This window comes from Gymnogyps californianus, chromosome 1 (assembly GCF_018139145.2).
Source record: "Gymnogyps californianus isolate 813 chromosome 1, ASM1813914v2, whole genome shotgun sequence".
NCBI classification, from domain to species: Eukaryota; Metazoa; Chordata; class Aves; order Accipitriformes; family Cathartidae; genus Gymnogyps; species Gymnogyps californianus.
Genome location: NC_059471.1, coordinates 34,229,734 through 34,248,069, shown reverse-complemented (window position 1 = coordinate 34,248,069; position 18,336 = coordinate 34,229,734). Strand labels below are relative to the sequence as shown.

Genomic DNA, 18,336 nt, shown 5'->3' with positions numbered 1-18,336 from the left:
CAGGTACCAGTCAACCTACAGTCACCCCGTTCCAACCACCCATGTTAGACAGCATTGGTCACCTATGTGTATACTTCCCTCCTGCCTAATCCAGTTACAGAAGCAGTCACTATTGCTTTACCTCGAATAGGAACATGTTCAGGTCCATCCTCTGAAAATGCTGGAAATTAAGCCCTTGCTTAAATACTCTGCTGAATTGAGGTGAGTGTTATAATCCTTTAAAAGGCTAAACAAAATCCTTACTTTTAACAATTAGATTTATGTGGGGCTATCAGTGCCATATGCTGAGGTAGCAAACCTTCAAGAATAAAGTTCAGAAAAAGATATTTGTTTTTAAATCCAGTGAGTGCTTGCACTTGCTGGTAGACAACATTCAAATTTCATTTTACAAACAAGCAGGCACAAACACTTATATATGGAAATCCATCACATCTGTTTGGTGTTTACCACAGATAAAGAAACAGTATTAAAATCACAGACTGTGAATACCTAAAACTACTACAAAATTTGCATATTCTTTTTTTCTGAAAGCATATTTAAGGAGTCTAAACTCATAACTAATGAGACCCTTTTTCCTGCCTTTTTTAAGGCTTTTGGTGTCTGATGTTCTTTTGGACGCTTGAAGCTGCACATAAGCTTCTTAGTGATACGTTGTTAGTCTGAGAAAGGAAGAAAAAACTTCTTGTATGAAAGTATCACCTCCCACAAGTAGCCGTGCAAAAACACAGCAAGGACAGCATGTGCAGATTTCTTAAGTTTCACAAAAAATGATGCCCAGTGCATCAGAAGGTGACAGGATCTCTTTTGTTAGCTTCAATTTAACCCGGCAATTTTTTCAACTTTAATAACCACCAGTCTGAACTTTTTTCAACAAGAGGAGGTGTCTTACAAATTATACCTTCCATACTACTGTATTATAATCTATATTTTGCAAATATTCAGCAAAGTCATCAGCACTGGCAGTACAAAATGTTAGCAGCTCCTTCAGCAGGTGGCAACTTGAAAAGTGAGCATCCCTAGAGAAAAAACACTGCCTTTGCAACAAATGTCTCCCAGCTTACATAAAATGGTCAGCGTGTTTGCCTTCAGATACCCCGAAGGCAAAGGTTAAAACTGCTTAGGCAAGACACAACGTCAGCCAGGAGTGAGAGCATTCCCAGCCACTTACTATCTAATCCAGGGTGCTTTTGTTGTAGTCTAGACTAAAAATGCTCAGCTGCATCAAGGCAATCTGAAAATTTGTCACTGTTTAGCTACTGAAAATCACTGTGAAGAGGATTGCCTGCGAAAACCACGTCTGCTTTACTCACAGGCAGAATTTTTAACATCCTCTGAGTCACAGCAGAAGAAGAAATATGTAGGAAACTCAGTTTTCTCCATGCATTGCATCAAATAATTATATGGAGGGCTTAGTATTTGAGCATACATGTTCCCCTTAGGGGAACATTGTGGATACTGAGAGACAGGCAACTCTCATGATTTTCTAGCTGCTTCTCTGCCATGGCCTGTTATATTAATATCCCTTTTACTTCAATTCAATGTTCCTCAAAATGCAAAACAAATGCTTTTGTTGTAGCTTTTTTCGTAACAGGCAGTGGTTTCAGGCAACACGCTCCTTTTTAATTCCTTCTGAATTAGCAATTTTGTAACAATGGACAAATGTGAAATATGGTGTATCCTTGCTATCATCGACAGAAACATTAGACTCTTCCGCCTTTTAATTTTGTGGCTAGCTGCTTTAATATTTTCTATTATTTCATTTGAGCACTACTTGGAGGTTCCTCTAATACTTTTCTTTCATTTTTACTTAAAAATCAGGTTTTAATTTAAAAAAAAAAGCAACAATGCATACTCAAAATTGCTGGCATTAACCTGTTAAATATTTATTGTTTGCCAACAGTTTCTTTTTCCTGTTATTGCAGAAAATCCCTCTTCAAAAGAAAAAAACCCATACTCATTTGTCAGTGTAGCGATTTTTCTGATTTCAAGAGAGTCTGACATTCTTATGCCACCACCTTCCAGGTTTGGCCGGGCTTCTGCCCTGGCAAGTACTGCACACGTGCAAGCACATCAGTCCCTGGGCGTGCGTGCAGGCACTTGTAGTGACACAGGGGAGGCTCATTTCCAGCTCCCGGCCGAGCGCAGTAGAACTCGGTGGAGGCCGGGGCATCAGGCTGCCATTCAAACGCCAGCCCAGGCATGGGTGCAGGCACTGGACCCAATAGCAAAGCAACTGAGTTGCTGACAAACCTGACAGGCACTACTGAACAGTTCAGTCTGGAGGAAATGATTTATTGTATCAGCTATGTGGTATTTATTTTCTTTCTTCCTTTTAAACACAGGAGGAATGAAAGAAGCATCAAAACCTCAAGTTTTCTGCCCAAGTCTTCAAGCTGCGTTATGACTTTCCTCAAAATTCAGGGCTTGGTACTTCCTCCTGCCAACTGGCAGCCTTGATTAGCTCCTCATGCAGAATTAGACACACACAGATGGAAAACGTTTTCAAAGATCATCTGTCAAAATATCCACAGCCCAAGAAACACTAATACAATGCAAAGCGCTCCCCAAGACTTCACTCAAAACGCAGCAGCCTCTGCGGGGGACTGAAGAGTTTCCAAGAACCCTTGCAACAAAAGTGACAAATATGTTATTCTCCCTAGGAAATGGGTATTTCACCAAGAAATCTCATGTGCTAATTTTTTACTTGCCTTAAGATGAGATGTTAACCATCCCTGAGCATAAGATCTGGTTTTACATCACAAGAGAACTAGTGAACTTTTTCTTTTTACAGGTCGCTCAGAAACAATGTTCTTTTAAAAACTTCAGTGACAGCTCTTTGACTTACCCTTTCCGTCTTTGTTTTTCTTTTTCACAGATATGTTTGGAGTTGTAGTAGGGGACTCAGGACGAGATGGTTTCGGCTTCTTCCCTGAAATAAACCACCAGTAAGTCAACAGTAGCTTAAAAAAAAGGAAATAAAAAAGAACAAGGACCTAAAAAGGGAAGAGATTTGTTTCCCCAATTCAGAGAGGATTCAATTTCTAGTAAGTTAGGAGCTCAGTTCTATGCTGAACTTTTTCAATCTCTACAGCAGGATTGGACCCCCTATGCTCTTAGTGTACTTCTAGTAAAGATTATGCTCACTTTTCCAAAGTCCACGTACCTTGGAAATTTCTGTGGCTTTTTAGGTACTCTTAAGAGCACTTAAAACAGACGAGATGAGAAGAATAAGCTATTAACTGCGAGCAAGAGTTTAAACAGGAAAAGCTAGATAAAATACAGAGCACTATCTTGTTTACTCATCACCAAAATGGAATTTAGGGATAAAGCAAGATTGTCTGCTTGTTTAATAAATTGGAAGTCTCCACTGACAGCAGCAAACTACACTGTCATGTGAAGAAAGTATTTTCCAGTGCTATTGTCTTTTACACCTTTCTCAACAGTGGCTACAGGTAAAGGAAAGTCACTTGTTTGTTTGTTAAGACCAGCAGAACCAGTAACAGGCTCTAAAAAACCACCAGTTTTTAAAGTCATAAGCATGGTGGCTCTATCTGGTGAGGAAGACTGAAAGGAAGAAGTTAGTTACAACTGATAACAAGAATGAAGAGCATTCATTTGAAAATGTTGAGAAATCAACTACCTAAACGTAAGTGGAGTAAAAAATGTAAGTCATGCTGAAGTATTTTTCAGTATAAAACCTTGAACCTATTCCTTTATTAGTTCTCATTCCCTGCAATGGCAGCTTTTACAGGTAATGGAATTAATCAGAAACCTTCAGAACTTTCTATGAAATAAAAATTTTTCTTATCAGGTTTTGCAGTGACCCCTTAGTACATTGACAATACCTACGTTATTCATGTACTACCTTTGCTCTTTTGAGAGGCAGAATGGACCAAGCAGACACAGGACTCAGAGAAATGTATTTCTAGTCCAAATATCATATTATCATAATTAAAGATCTAAAGAAAAATATTTTTCTTTTTCTCTATTTATTGCATTTCCAAAGAGTTTATGTTCTAAGGAGGCAAGACCAGTAGGCCTGTGCAATCTCATACACTATGATGTTCCACTTTTGGTTTTGTTTTTAGGGGCTGTTTTAGTAAGGAAATGGCTCTGCTGCAGAGTAAGAGTGAGGGTTTTTCACTAGCTCTGAAAAAAAATGCTCAGTGCCAGCCTGCGCTGTCTGCTTTGTTCTAGACTTCCAGGTATCTATAAAGAAGTCATAAGAAACACTGGCTTGAGCACTCACCTTTTGACATTAGCAGTCTTGCTAAATCTACCTTTGCAACTTTTTCTTTCTCTCTCTTTTTTTGACAGGGCATACGGGAGGAGGGATAGTCTCAGTTGAGAGAGCTATAGTGAGGAAACTCTAGTAATACCTGGAGTCCTCTAATTTTCTTGCTTCCATTCAGGCAGGATTCATGACTGAGGATGGGACACAAAGTTCAGCCACTGTCTTGGCCAGTAATGTCTTCCTTGATTTGAATGAAGATGGGAGGGAGGAAATCCTACAATACTGTTTTTTTCGTATATCATCACATGAAAGGATGTACTACTGCAGTACATTTTTAGCAGCTTTGTTCCACTCACCATTATTGGTTGCAGAAATGTCTGTTTTCCCTAAAATGTCTACATGAAGTCACTCTTGTATAGGTCAGCTTCTACTGCACAAGAAGTCCCTCAGGGTAACTTTGGCTAAGTGCTTTTCTCCCCTTAGAGTTGTGTCATAGGAAGACTCTGTTGGGTGCTCATCTTGTTTCCCCTCTTGTACAGGTGTAAATGTATGCAATTAAGGAGTGGGGAGTGTTATTTTGATGTCATGAATTACCTCGTGTCCAAATGAGATCAGGTCTTAAAAGAAAATGAAGTGGATGAGGGCTCAATTAGGTCATGACTGAACTACTGCTGATCAACTTCAGGAAACCTAAGTACCAATCACATATAATTTATGCACTTCTGATTGGGATAACCTAGGCTACTGAATATGAATACTACTGCTACAGCAATTCTAGGCTCTCTTACTTCAGCCTGGACTACTTCAGGACATCCTGTTTGGACAATCATCTACCAAAAACCCATCTGAAATTAGAAATCAGTGAAGAATGTGAAACTCGTTTACAGAAAGGTATTGATGTTACTGCTCTATATCTGGGCTAGAGATACTTAAGATGATGGGTTTAGACTACGCTGTGAGCTATAATCTCCAGGCACTGACTGATACCATCAAAAACACAGTTAACAGAGACGTACAAGATATGTTTCCTTTGTTTAAAAGAAGATATTTTCTGAAAGCACATCAAGCATTAGCACGCTTCCTCCTTTGGTTCAATAGAGCATGAATTTGTTACCTTTCAGAGTACATCACTAAATTCCTTTTTAGGAGAGAATTTTACAAAGAGGAAGGATGAAGAACGTGCAAGAGCTAAACTTTATGTGGGGTTACTATAATTTTGTACAGCTAATTGAATTTATAATTGGTATTTCCACTTTCCTATTTCCACGGTTGCAAAAACACCTCAAGTTAGAAATTCATGCTACAAATTAATGTGATATTTAGACAGTGAGATGATCATCCTGATTAAATATTTTATACCACACCAGAAAAAGTTCAATACATTTTCTTGCACTGCTTTCAGTGTTGTTTAAAAAAATACAACATATGTAAAAACATAATAAACAGTATATATCTAAAATATAATGTGTATATAACTTATGTGACCACCTACTGCCAGACACCTCCCATAGCAAAAACGGGACTGAAGGTATTAGTATAGGAAATTTCCAAGTTTCTTTGACATCCCTTTGTTTTTCCTGTCTTTCTGATCTGTAGTTCGGCAGCAGAGTGCTCAGACATTCAAGAGTACAAACATCATGCTGAACACAGGTTTGGAGTTGAGCAGATGGGTGCATACAGCTCTCCCGCTGCAGCAATAAGGCCCACAAGGAAAGGAAGTGAAATCACCCCATCACTTCTGAAGAACATTTTCTTGGAGGAGCTCTACTTGGCAGTGCCATTCTGGCTCAGTTAGCTGGCAATGCTCTGCACAATGCAACCCTGTAAGTTTAGCTGATGGGTTATATATGCTAGAAGTCTATAAAATCATGAGTGGTATGGATAGGGCAAAATGACTACGGTCCTTTGCCGTGCCACAAAACTGACCAAAGGAAGGGAAACAGATTGCACTTAAAAAACAAAACAAAACCAAAAGAACCCCACCCATACACTGCACGTCATCCTGAAGTGCACTACAAAATTAGTTACATTTTGCAGCAATTGTTGTACACCAATGCCTTACAAATCCCTGGACTTCAACATCACTCAGACCATACCATCTACCTCACGAAGTCTCAACTTCATTGAAAACTACTAGTTAATGAAACACTAAGCTGATGCATCTTTTCTAGTATTTTTCTATCCAATGTAACTGTCAAAAACAAACACGCATTTACTGTGAAGCAACTGGTTTTCTAACCTACAGCTAGGGAGGAGGAAGGAGTGGGAGTAAGTAGAAGCACAACACGAAAGAGGGTACGAAAGCATCAAGCCAAAGAGGTTAAATGTCTGGCAGACAGCGGCTCCTTGTTTTGACCCACATAGCAGCCAACATTAAAAAGAAGAAGAAAAGAACAAAAACAAAAAAACAGTTTAAAATCCTCTTACGGTTGGTTATCTCACAGTAGTGCGCACAGCACGGTAGTTTCCCCAGCAGCACTCTCGGGCCAGCTGCTGGTAAAGCTCTCCTCCACAGCGGTTTCAGTTCAGCTTTTTTACAGGAATCGGAGACTTCCCGACCCACACCCGTCCCTACCAGACCTTGTGACACACACGGGGCTCAGGCGGCTTCCCCAACATCTCCACAGGCCAATATGCTCTCTCTCACAGATAACAACTCCCAACATTCGGAAGTAGCAGCAAAAGTAGCAGCAAAAATGCACTCTCATTCAGCAGGAGTATGGTTAGGTAGCAGGAGCCCTGTTCTGGAAGGCTTGTATTTCACAGGGGAACCTGTCAAAGTCCTAATGCTCTGATTCAGCCCTAGGATTAGTTCCAGAAACATAACTCTCTTGGCTTATTTTTCTTTTTTTTAAATTTGTTGCAACAGCACCTTACATCTGCCTGCACTGCATGACTCTCTTCCACTGCAGACATCAGCTTCAGGACCTCTGATGGGGTCCACACTGAAGCAGGGTGGGAAAACAGGAGCAGAAGGTCTGACTAACACCACTTCACTGCTCTTTGGCACAGCACTGACTCCAGTGGAACATCACTCAGCAGACACTGTGCGAATGTTACCTACTGTAAAGGGCACTAACACTTACTATAGCATGCAGCTATTTAAAAAAAAAAATTAAACTGTTCATATTTAAGAAAAGCTAAAAAACCCTCCTCATTCTCATCCCGTATTCTGAACAGATCAAGTGTCTTTAGTTGAAGCTAAATGAGAGCTAATTAAAGTACTTCAGGAATCACAGTAACAAAAGCTCTATAGCTTGTATTGCAATTCTGCTCTGAAGAAGAAACTATAAATAAGAACAAGCAGAGATTCATGTTCCCTGTGGGATAAGCCATCATTGCTACCTCTCCAACATCATTAGTATTTAAGCACCAGTACCTGTGCTCACACTACCCAGTAAGAAAATGCTTTCTCTGTATTTCTAGCTGAGCCCACTCAGTTACTTTGACCTCACACCCAGAATAGTTCCAGACACCCACAGGGGAGGCGAGCATGCCACCCACTGCTCTCCTACTCCACGCCGCTGTTATCCAGTAGCATCTTACCTTTTTTCTTCTTTGGTTGTTCAAATTCTGGAGTCTCTGGTGATTCGGCATAAGGGTCTGGGGCTTGGTGAACTTCCACCACCTCAGGGATCCCGTCAAGCGTGACTGACACGTGTGTAATAGGAGCCACCATATCATCATCTTCAGTTGCGCCAAACATAGTTGCTTAAGGGAAAGGGACAATAGAACTATTTTCACCCAGCCACAAGTGAACTTTTAAAAGCTGTTTTTTAACAGCAAAAATTTAAGCACAGAGTAAAATAAAACTATGATGCTTAAGGCCTTCATAGGAGAGAAGACTAGTTCATAATGGAATCTATGCACCGACAACATTTTACACAAGCAGAAGCACTACTAAAATAGAACAATTTAATGATATAACCCACTCCCCCAAAAAGCACAATTATTTGGTGATCACACATTTTTATTCATATTTAAGGCAATCTGCAGATGTAAGTGTATATTCTTTTATCTTGGCAACATAAACAGACTAATCCTCTATCAGCCAAACAAAACACTGCAATCTAAACCACCTGACTTCATTCACACCTTCCCTCTGTAATTTTTGATTCTTTCCTTACTGGTTCAACTCTGGCATGGCAATGAAATCCTTCATTGCATACAACACTGGATTTCTGACATCCAAACTACGTACATAAAGGCTACCTGAAAGCAAAATAATCTTACCAATTCCATGCAACCATGCTGCACTGAATCCCTCCTTCTTTCACAACTAAACAAGGCAAATACGGATTGGATTTGCTTTCATAAAAAACTTACTTATTCTTTTTTCATCCAACATAGGACCAGGGGAGTCCATATTGAGAAGTGCTTCAGCAGCCTCGATTGTTTCCATTGTTTCATCTCCATTATGACAAGATGCTTCAACTAAAAGCAAGAGAGAAAAATTAATTCTTAACAAGCTACAATCTGGACTTAAAGCTTAACTTGATATTTATTCCTATTTCATTTCTAGAAAAAAAGAAGTGGTAAACACGGTCTTCTACTAGATGAGTAGTAACAGGTTAGCTGGGGAGAAAATGCACACTGCAATAATTTATTTAATACACTACATTTTTCAGATTGTATGTATTAAAAAAAAAACCAAACAAAACCAACACAAACCCTTTGTTTCTGCCTCATCTTTCTAACCCCTCTCTTTGCTGATCAAGCACATGCAGTAAAACTCAACACCCGTGAACCCTAAGAAATATCACTACCACAAACAATATTCCAGACAGTATCCTTTAAAAAACCCAGTATCACTAATTTCTTCTTATGGTGGTCCAAAGGAAGTGAATTCCATAATTAAGAGATGCTCACCAAAAATATCCTGTCATTTAGCCTGGAGGACAGACAAGAAAATATTCCACAACTTTTATTAGAGAGCATATGATATAAAGGTGTAGCTGAATCCTAAACCATTCAAATCCATGGGGATTACAGGTAGGGCTAACAGTGCAGTCTCCAGGAACACACTGGAAAGCAAACATAAAACACAAAAAGCAATACAGAGGGCTGGCAAACTTTTCAAAAAGTTTGACTACTTTTTGGGTGATCATTAGACAAATCTGAAGCTCTGGAGCATTAATTTATAAATAAGGTCATCTGAAGCGACACACCAAAAAAAATCCAATAAAATATCATTTTGCAAAATAACAGCTGTCGAAGAAGAGAATATTGGTTTGACTGGAGGAGTGAGTACCTTACCAGAGGATTTTTTCCAAAATAATTGTAGTGTGACAAGTAAGTTAGATGTTAGTTCCAGTACCTGGTACCGTAAACCTTTAGAACTGTTTAACATATTCTTTTAGAAATTACTCTTTGTTGGATGGAAATGCATGGGCCAGGCTTCCTTATCCTTTGACATGAATTCGAAACTATGTTGGGGAATTCACTTGCATCTATCAAAGCGGTACAAAGGGCTGCATTAGTATTCCCCTTCCTCGTACACCAATGAATGTCAGTTACTCTCTGAGTCTGGTAATGAGTCAGCTTCACGCCCTCTCTCCCTGTTTAGCTTTGAGGAATTTTGGGTCGGGCAGTCACCAAAAAAAAAAAAAGAAAAAAAAAGAAAAAAAAAGGAGACTGACTGAGAGAACAAGCAAAAATGCACCATAAAACACAACACAATGACCTTGGAACATTTCTTTTTAGCATAAAAGCAAGAGTTTTATGCCAGAATTTCTATACTTTGGGGGGGGGCGGGAAAAAATCATCACAGTAACAACAAAGCACCCAGCTCACTAGCACTAAACAATAACACAATTAAAAAACCAACCAAACAAAAAAACCTGAGTTTCACACCAAATGTTTACAGCTTCAGCAATCGTATCATTAGGAGAGGGCAAAGATAAATGCAGACATTCACACATCAGCCCTACCTCCTCTACCCAGCTGTGATTTACAGGCAGCACATGGAGCTCAGGAGAAGCCTCCTTACCTTCTGGATTTTTTCTTGACCTTAGTCCTACCATGCCCCAAGCGTCACAGGCTCAGGCTAAGACAGAATAAAGTAGACAGGCGGTGGGAAACCCTGACCCACACAGCAACTCACTCTGTTGTCTACAGGACCCCCTCCACCCCACGTCTTACACGGACATTCAGACAGTTAAGGATCTGCACCTTCTGGCTGACATCTCCAAATAGGCTTAAGAAATGAGAAACGCAGAGCAGGGGAGAAGGACAGCATGAAAAGAAAAGGGGAGGTAGTGAGCATGGACTAAGGTCTTGGCTTGGGAAGCCATAGAGAGAGACGGGGCAGCAAACTGCTGACATTTTTGTTGTGCAGCTTGGAGGCTCAGGAGCTCAGTCGCAGAGCATCTCAGCCCCAAGAGCCAAAGAGCATCCCTAGGGAATGCCTGGCCAGATGAGGAAAAGACTGAACCAGGCGCAGTCCACTCAGTCTGCAGGCATGCTCACACTTGGCCCAGCAGTGCTGACTTGATCGCTTCTGGTTCTTAGTTCTATCTGGATGGGAACTTTCCATACCATCTACCAGCATAACGAAGACCACAATAAGGATGTCACCCTAAATATAGGCACACAGTAGTGCCAAAGCAGCTGTCATCAGTTCTGACGTTGTTTGAATGGACAGGAAGGTAACCTGCCACAATCTAGCTCAGCCAACGCCATTGAGCAGGGCTGGTTTACACTGCCACATACAATTTAAAAGCCAGCAGTGGTACCCCCTGGTTCTCAGTGCTGCAGGTGGGGAGGAGGGAGCAGCCGCTGTTTGCTCTTTCCCTGGCGAGAGCTGTACGAGGAGCAAATCCACCTGCTTGCTTTCAGGCACTGAGGTGACGGAGCAGAGTCAATTCTTCACTCTGAATAATGGCAGGCAAGGCAGAGGTCGCCAGCTTTACATCGCTGTTACACCCTGTGGCTCGAAGTCGACATCCATATCCAAGACTAATGAAAAGAACTTATAATAGTCATATAAATAATGTAAACATAGAAATTAATATAATTTGATGCTCACAAAAAACATAAGGAGCGCCAACTATCTGTCTATCCACAGACAAAGAATGGCAAAAATAATTTTAACTACATTAATGCCCTTGCTAACACGCTTCCACATTAATGCCCTTGCTAACACCCTTCAAGCCTCTTAGAAGATGACTTCACAAGGTGGTGTGAGCCAAATTAATATTTCCTTGTTGCTGAAAAAACAAGGGCTGTGGTTCTTCCTCCCATCTCTGCCCCTGGTTCATGATCCAAACTCCTGTCACTTAACACAAGCCAGGCTTCACGCTTTTTTGATCACGTAGTGAGACAATTTAGTTTTATAAAATGGCTGAAAAGAAGTTTTTGGGGTATTGCTGGGTTACCAAGTTGAATTACAAGAACTCAAGAGCTAACACAAACAAGGTGTGGGGCACCGCACAAAGGAGATGGAGCACCACCTCTCTGTCCAACTAGCAGCAAGATATCAATTCGCATCACTCAACTTGAGACAGTGCTTGGAGATAACCAACTCAACTACCAAAGGCAAGGTGGTGTCTGTTATTTTAGTTTTTCTCTTAATGTTGCAGAAAGGTATTCCAATCACTGGCAATTATGATACAGTCAAAAATTGAAGAAGAATTGGGATGAAATAGCTTATTTGTTACACTTTGGCAAAGTCAGGGCTGAAAGAATGGTGTTAGGGGAGGTAATTTCTGAGGAGTACCAGATTTCATATGTTATCTTAAATAGGTAGAAACTTTAAAAAGAGGAAAAAAAGAGGGAAAAAAGAAAAAAGGGGGGAGAAAAAAGAAAAAAGGGGGGAGGAAAAAGAAAAAAGGGGGGAGGAAAAAGAAAAAAGGGGGGGAGGAAAAAGAAAAAAGGGGGGGAGGAAAAAGAAAAAAGGGGGGGAAGAAAAAAGGGGGGGGGAAGAAAAAAGGGGGGGAGGAAAAAGAAAAAAAGGGGGGGAGAAAAGGGGGAGGGAGAAAAAGGGGGGAGAGGGGGAGGGGGAGAAAAGAGAGGAGGGAGAAGGGAAACCACACCCAAAAGTAACTTCATTTTTTTCCCAGGGTACTCTACAAGTTCTTGTTTATCTGAGCAAGCCACAAATGTAAGCCTCTGTATCTGCACGCCAATTATAGCCCAGTTACTGCGACTCCAGGTTCGCTATGAATCAGCGCTTGCTGTTAATGCGAGGCTTGCCCAAACACAGCTTTCTGCTCTTCTCACCTGGCGGAGAAAGAAACTATGCCTCACGCTGGAACCTCCCCGCCTCAGTCCAAAGTCCTGCTTTCCCTACTCCTGCCTAGTATCTTTTTTGAAAGCTTTACACCGCTTTCAGCAATCCCCTCCTGCTCCCGTTGCTTCCCTGGTGGCCGGCAGCTCTGAAGAGTGGACAACACAAGTCCTTGTCCAGGCCAAGATAAGGGCTGTGCTAGTCACAGCTGTGTTAAATTCACTGCTGGTTTTACTATAGACAAAACCAGGGACCGCAGAGCCTCAAAATAACGTCAGAAGAAATCTAAAGTTGCTAAAAGTAGAAAGAGAGCCATTAAGCATGGACAGAGCCCCCTTTTGCAGAATAGCTGGCCGCTAAATTTAGGCGATTGCTTTTTAGTATCAACTCTGAGCTGACTGTTAACTGACACTGGAAAACCGAGTTTAAGAACACAGGTTTTTCAGGAGACCTACACATCACCCTTCATTTTCTTTTTTAAATAAGGCTTTACAATTTGTTAAGAAAATCATCTCATTGGGGAGCTATACGAAAAAACCCTCACTGTTTTTAACCAGATGCTACATGCAGCAGTGAATAATTTCTTTACAAAGTAACTGAATCCGTACCCGTTTTTTTTACATCTGGCATCTCGTCAACTCAAAATCATCATGGATTAACACTATGAAGTTCAGTTTCCACCTAACTACTCCTTTGGATTTCTTTGTAGCATCATAAATGATCACCGAAGGCGCTGAGTTTGTGCAGGACTGCAGTACCTAACATCTCTTTGCCTTCATTCTCCTACCTGACCAGCTTGGCTTGTGCCATGAACGCTGGAGTTTCACCAAATGTACAAGCCAAATGCTACCGGACTTCGAAATGCTGTAAAATAACTTCTGAACTGGTTATTAAGCACCATTATCGATCCATGAAAATGCACACTTCCATGCTTCCTATTCACCCTACGGCACAGGGCATCTAAGCGCAAATACTCTGTCCCCCCTCTCTCATCCCCACAAACTGTCTCAGTGCAGCCACTTCCCTGATCCCATCAAAACAATGCCAGAACAGGTGAACCACAAAATGGCAGAGTTTGATTAACTGTTATTTTTCTAAATGAAACTGGCCAAACATAGCAAAGTTGAAAAAAAAAACTCAAAACAAAAACAACAATAAAACCAACATTTTCAGGAAGTTACATAATCAATTAGTTCCTCCTTCCTATGTACCTTATAACCATAATTAATCACATTAATAAGGTACATAAAGTGTAGCAAATTGTACCATCTGACAAGTTGGCCTAGAATTTATTCTGCACAAAACATTATCCCCTGTATTTTTCAGAGAAAAAAAACCAAAACAATTCAATATTCCTTTTAGAGATAAAACTTCATTCAAAGCCAAATGCTGCAATTTATTTCGTTAATCACCCTTTACTACATGATGGTTAATCCTTTAAAATCCCATAATATTGGCAACAAACTGACCACATAAATTGCCATCGCAGTTTTTCCAGGGAAAAGTGCTTTTAAAGAGGAGGGTGATAAGGCAGGTCTGCCTATTCACTATAACAAAATTACAGCGTGAGCGTTAACGTAACTAAAAAGCTGGTTGTTAGCCATCTTTCATCAGGGTTTCATGTGAAACAGATGCTGTTCTTATAGTTTTCTGCAAGTTATAATTTATACTACAGGTAAGTAATCACCGATGTGCGATAGCTGTAGTTTTAAGGGGCTGAAGCTACATCCTACAGATGGAAAAACCTACCAGCGTCCATCATTCTGCAGATAGATCCCTAAAAACTAATTGCTTCAGTTTCAGGAGACCTACTGCTAATTTCTGTTAGTTTAGGAGAAAAGAGAAGCTTAATGTATGACAGAGTCATAAAACAGTACTGAAAAACTAGTAACTTTAAAAAAAAACACCTGCATATTAAGCAGCCATTTCTCAGTAATGTTTAGTCACAAATGATGGCAGATTCAGTTTCGTTTTGCTGTGAACTTCAGTCTTATGAATATTTTAATGTGGAATTAGTACAGTCTTTATAATGTCTGATCCTCTCTCAAAGGCACAACGTGGAGGTCACTGAAAAGACTGGTACAAACTTCAAAGAGCAAAACAACGCGTTTCACTGTTGAGACCAAACACGCCCCATGAAAAAAATCAAGAAGGGAACTTCAAAGAAGGGAGGAAAAAAAAAAGCAGCTGAAAAATAGAGTAGGTGGGAAATTTCAGTTACGATTAGCCCCATTTCAGAGGCAGCCTACGGCAAGCCATGCTTGAACCCAGTCTCTTCCATGGCAGCTTTGCAGTTCAAGCGGGCAGCTGCGGCCACAGCCGATGCTTGCCTGCAGTGGGCAGGGAGGTGACAGGGGGCTCCCTCCCCAATGTCCTCTCCTCACCTCCTGTGGGGTGCCCTCGCACCCCTGGACCCTTGAATTCTGCCCCACTTGAGTTAGGCTGGATAGCTCCCTGCCAGAAACGGGGGGCTGAGCTGCCAGTGCTGCCCGCCTTGCATCCTGAGCAGGAGCTTTCAGCAGCGGTGCTGGTCCCTGCCTGGCCTGGGCTCATCCACTTTCCTTTTCAAGGAAACCCACAGCATGCACAGTAGCTAGCAGGATGGAGAGTGTGAAACAGATGATTAGTTAACATCTCCCTCACAACAATAATCTCTGCAAAGTGGCAGCTCTGGTTTTCTAAGGACTTTGCCTTTAAAGAAAACCAGATTGCTTGAACTACAATGGATGATGGGAACAATATCGTACTTGTCTGCCTCCAAAGTATCCCAGAAACCCTTGGACACCATCGGTTACAAGGATTACATATTTTCAGTCTGGCACCAATTTGCAAACCCTTCTCATGTGACCAGCAACAAAAAATTGTTAACAAGAGCATTCACAAAAGTGGAGTTTCACAATTACTCATGCAAGTAAAAATTCACACACAATGTATTGCAGTGAATATGGATTCATAAGAACGATCTGCTATGAAAAATTCACACAGCCGCATTAAGTGGTGCTTAAGTAACACACTGAGGAAATGCCAGTTGTAGTGTGAATAATTAATATGAATAGCAAGTGAATAGTTGGCAAGAGGTCTCAACTTGAAATAATGTTTAAGTATGTAAAACCTTCTTGAATAATCAGCTAACTTATTTGTACGGTCACAGTCTGTTCACAGATAATTCACTACTAAGAAAAAAAAAGGAGCCATTTTTATCAGATAAAACCATTTACTGAGAACTCATGTCAATTTACTCTGTGAACTGTTCCTCATGTCAAGTTTTGTTGAGTTTTTATTTTGCTTTTGGTGGTAAAAGATTGTATCAGAGTATGCCTTTGGAAATAATGTCAAAAGCATGATTGAAACCAGCAAGCTGTCTCCAGCCCTGGAGACAGTCCAGATGTGGAGCCTAATGGCTGAAAGAAGAGGGAGAAACAGATCCTCTCTCTGTGAAGTATCCACTCCACCTTTCAGACTTGTTCTGCAAAAATGCTTCAAATACGTGCATTCAGCGAGGGGTTGTTTTTCAAAAAATGTGACATATCTTTGAGCTTTCCTCTTAAGAATTGTCTTCTTTTGGGGACTACCTTTTCTAACAGAATTTACACAGAACATCTGTATTTTAGGTGTTAATCATTATTAGGGATCGAAAATTAATACTATGCTGAGCATACTTACACCAGTAAGTCATGCTAACGTGCACATTTTATGGCTAATTGTATACCCTCAGGAAGCTAAAAGCAGTACATCTACTCAAGCTGCATATTCCTGCTTTTTGGTATGTACGTTTACTTAGGTACGTACCAACCATTAAATAAGAGCAAACAAATCCTATGAAGAGCAAAGAAAAATCTTGTTGGTACTCTGAGCAGGTCTCTGTCTTAATCTCTGTTGATGGATGAAACTCTTCACAATTATCAGCTGTGCAGCTGGGATTGCAAGCCACCTGCTAACAGTATTAATGCCATTTTCTCTGTCTTGCACAGAATTAACAGCATTCAATACTACTATAATTTTGTTTCCTGTTGTTTTGTGTCATTAAGCTTTTTTCCACCATTAGCCACAGCCATCTTCGTGCAAAAACATGGCACAGAAATGTTTTTACTGCCAACCTGTGAGGGTAATATCATCATCTTCTATGATTTGCTCTTCTGCGACGTCCAGAGAGCTCTCAGTGATCATGTCACTAGGTTCATCCACGCAGGTTAAGCCAGAGTAGTTATGTAGGAGGTCTGCGCTAGGAACATGCTCCACGATGACAGCAGGGAAAATAGATGGATCACCAAGCTGGAGGGTGGAAAAAAGAAAATTAAGATAACGGTAGTTAGACTACATCCAATCTAACCACTTATTGATTAATACTTCAACAGACCTATACTACATCACTTGAATATTAGACTGTCAGGAGGGAGTACCAAAGCAAGAGATGATTTTTAGCACATAAAACCAAGTAGCAGCAGTGTCCCACTATGGGCCAGAGGCTGAATATCACTGTAGTATCTAATATATTGACTTTACTCCAGTAGGTAATACCAGACTCCCACGACATTATTTTGCAGGATAAAAGCTGACAATACAGAGGAGTGACATAGCAGAGTAAATGCTAAACTTTGCTGGCAATAATGCTGGGCAAGCAACTTGCTGGAAGCACCGTAAACTTTTGCTCTTCCCATCAAGCTGGGGATGGACGAGTCCTGTGGCTGTCAGCACTGGATGAAGCTCTCACAGGCACCAAGTTTCCCATCAGACACTAGTTGAAGATCACTGTTTTAGGCGACACTTGCTACAAGAGCAAGGGCTGTAACAGGGAGTGCTTGACATACGTGCCGTAATACTTTTCCTCTCTAATTCTTATGGTGTTAGTCACTTGACATTACTTCCCCCCTGCTTTCCTTCCTAAGTCTGCTTTCAGACATCATCCTTCCGTCTTGATAATTATTTTGCATCAGATACAGAAGAAAAGAGGCAGCTGGGAAAACAGAAATCAAGCTGACCGGTAATAATAATAAGATGCACACTCTCTGAAAAGGCAACCATTCAACAGGAAGAGGTTTTCAGAAAATACCATTTACTACAGACACAGTATTTTCCAAAGCGAGTCTTTTAAAATGTCATTTGCAGGAAGAAAGTCATAGCTGATGACAGCAGAGCAGGCTCAAAGAAACTCTAGTGTAACTCTAAGGTTCTCACTATAAAAATAAATCACATTATGAATGTGGCAAGCTTAAAAACAAGAAAACAAACCAAAAAGTTGCTAAAACATGTTTCTGAAAAAACCAGTATATGTACATTTGGTCTCACCCTCCACAGAAGAGCACAGATATGCATGGATCAAGCAGGTTTTTTATTTAACCACACATATGATTATGAGCTTGCTTAGGGATTGCTCATGTCTCACAGTCTTGCCACTACGCACACTGCCACCAATGGAAAATGATATCAGAGCTATTGGCTCAACACAGACAATGGATATGGGAGTAAGCCTCTCCTAGGGAAGAGTCTGGAACGTAAGTACTGAAAGTAGAAAGTGCAATTAGAAGTTTTAAAAGGCAGTAATTACCACTTTAAATTGCTGTGTGTTTTGTAAAACATGTCTCAGCAACAACTGTGGTAGGCAATCAGGAAAAAAGGAAGAATTAAGAAACAAAACTAGTATTTCTATGGGCTGTCATGGACAGTCTGCTAAGCAAAAAACCCAACAAAACCAAAAGCAAAAAAACCAACAAATAACCTACCTACTATACCAAACATAAGCTTCAAAACAGAATAACATGGTGGGAGATCAATAAAAATGAACAAAGGGCAGATGAGTTAAAGCCCTCTTGTGCAATCATGTTGCCAGATGATGGGCGTACATTGAGTCAAGCAATGGGACAGCTTCTACCCCACG

General features: G+C 40.7%; 1 protein-coding gene across 1 annotated transcript in view; it reads right to left on the bottom strand.

Moving 5' to 3' along the window:
• The window catches only part of ELF1 (E74 like ETS transcription factor 1), a 40,528-nt gene that overhangs the window by 14,840 nt on the left and 7,352 nt on the right, over positions 1-18,336 (bottom strand). The window contains exons 3-6 of the mRNA XM_050902245.1: positions 16,559-16,733; positions 8,561-8,668; positions 7,781-7,945; positions 2,846-2,929 (exon numbers count right to left, since the gene is read on the bottom strand). Coding sequence (XP_050758202.1) covers positions 2,846-2,929; positions 7,781-7,945; positions 8,561-8,668; positions 16,559-16,733 — 532 coding nt within the window. The remainder of the gene's footprint in view (positions 1-2,845; positions 2,930-7,780; positions 7,946-8,560; positions 8,669-16,558; positions 16,734-18,336) is intronic.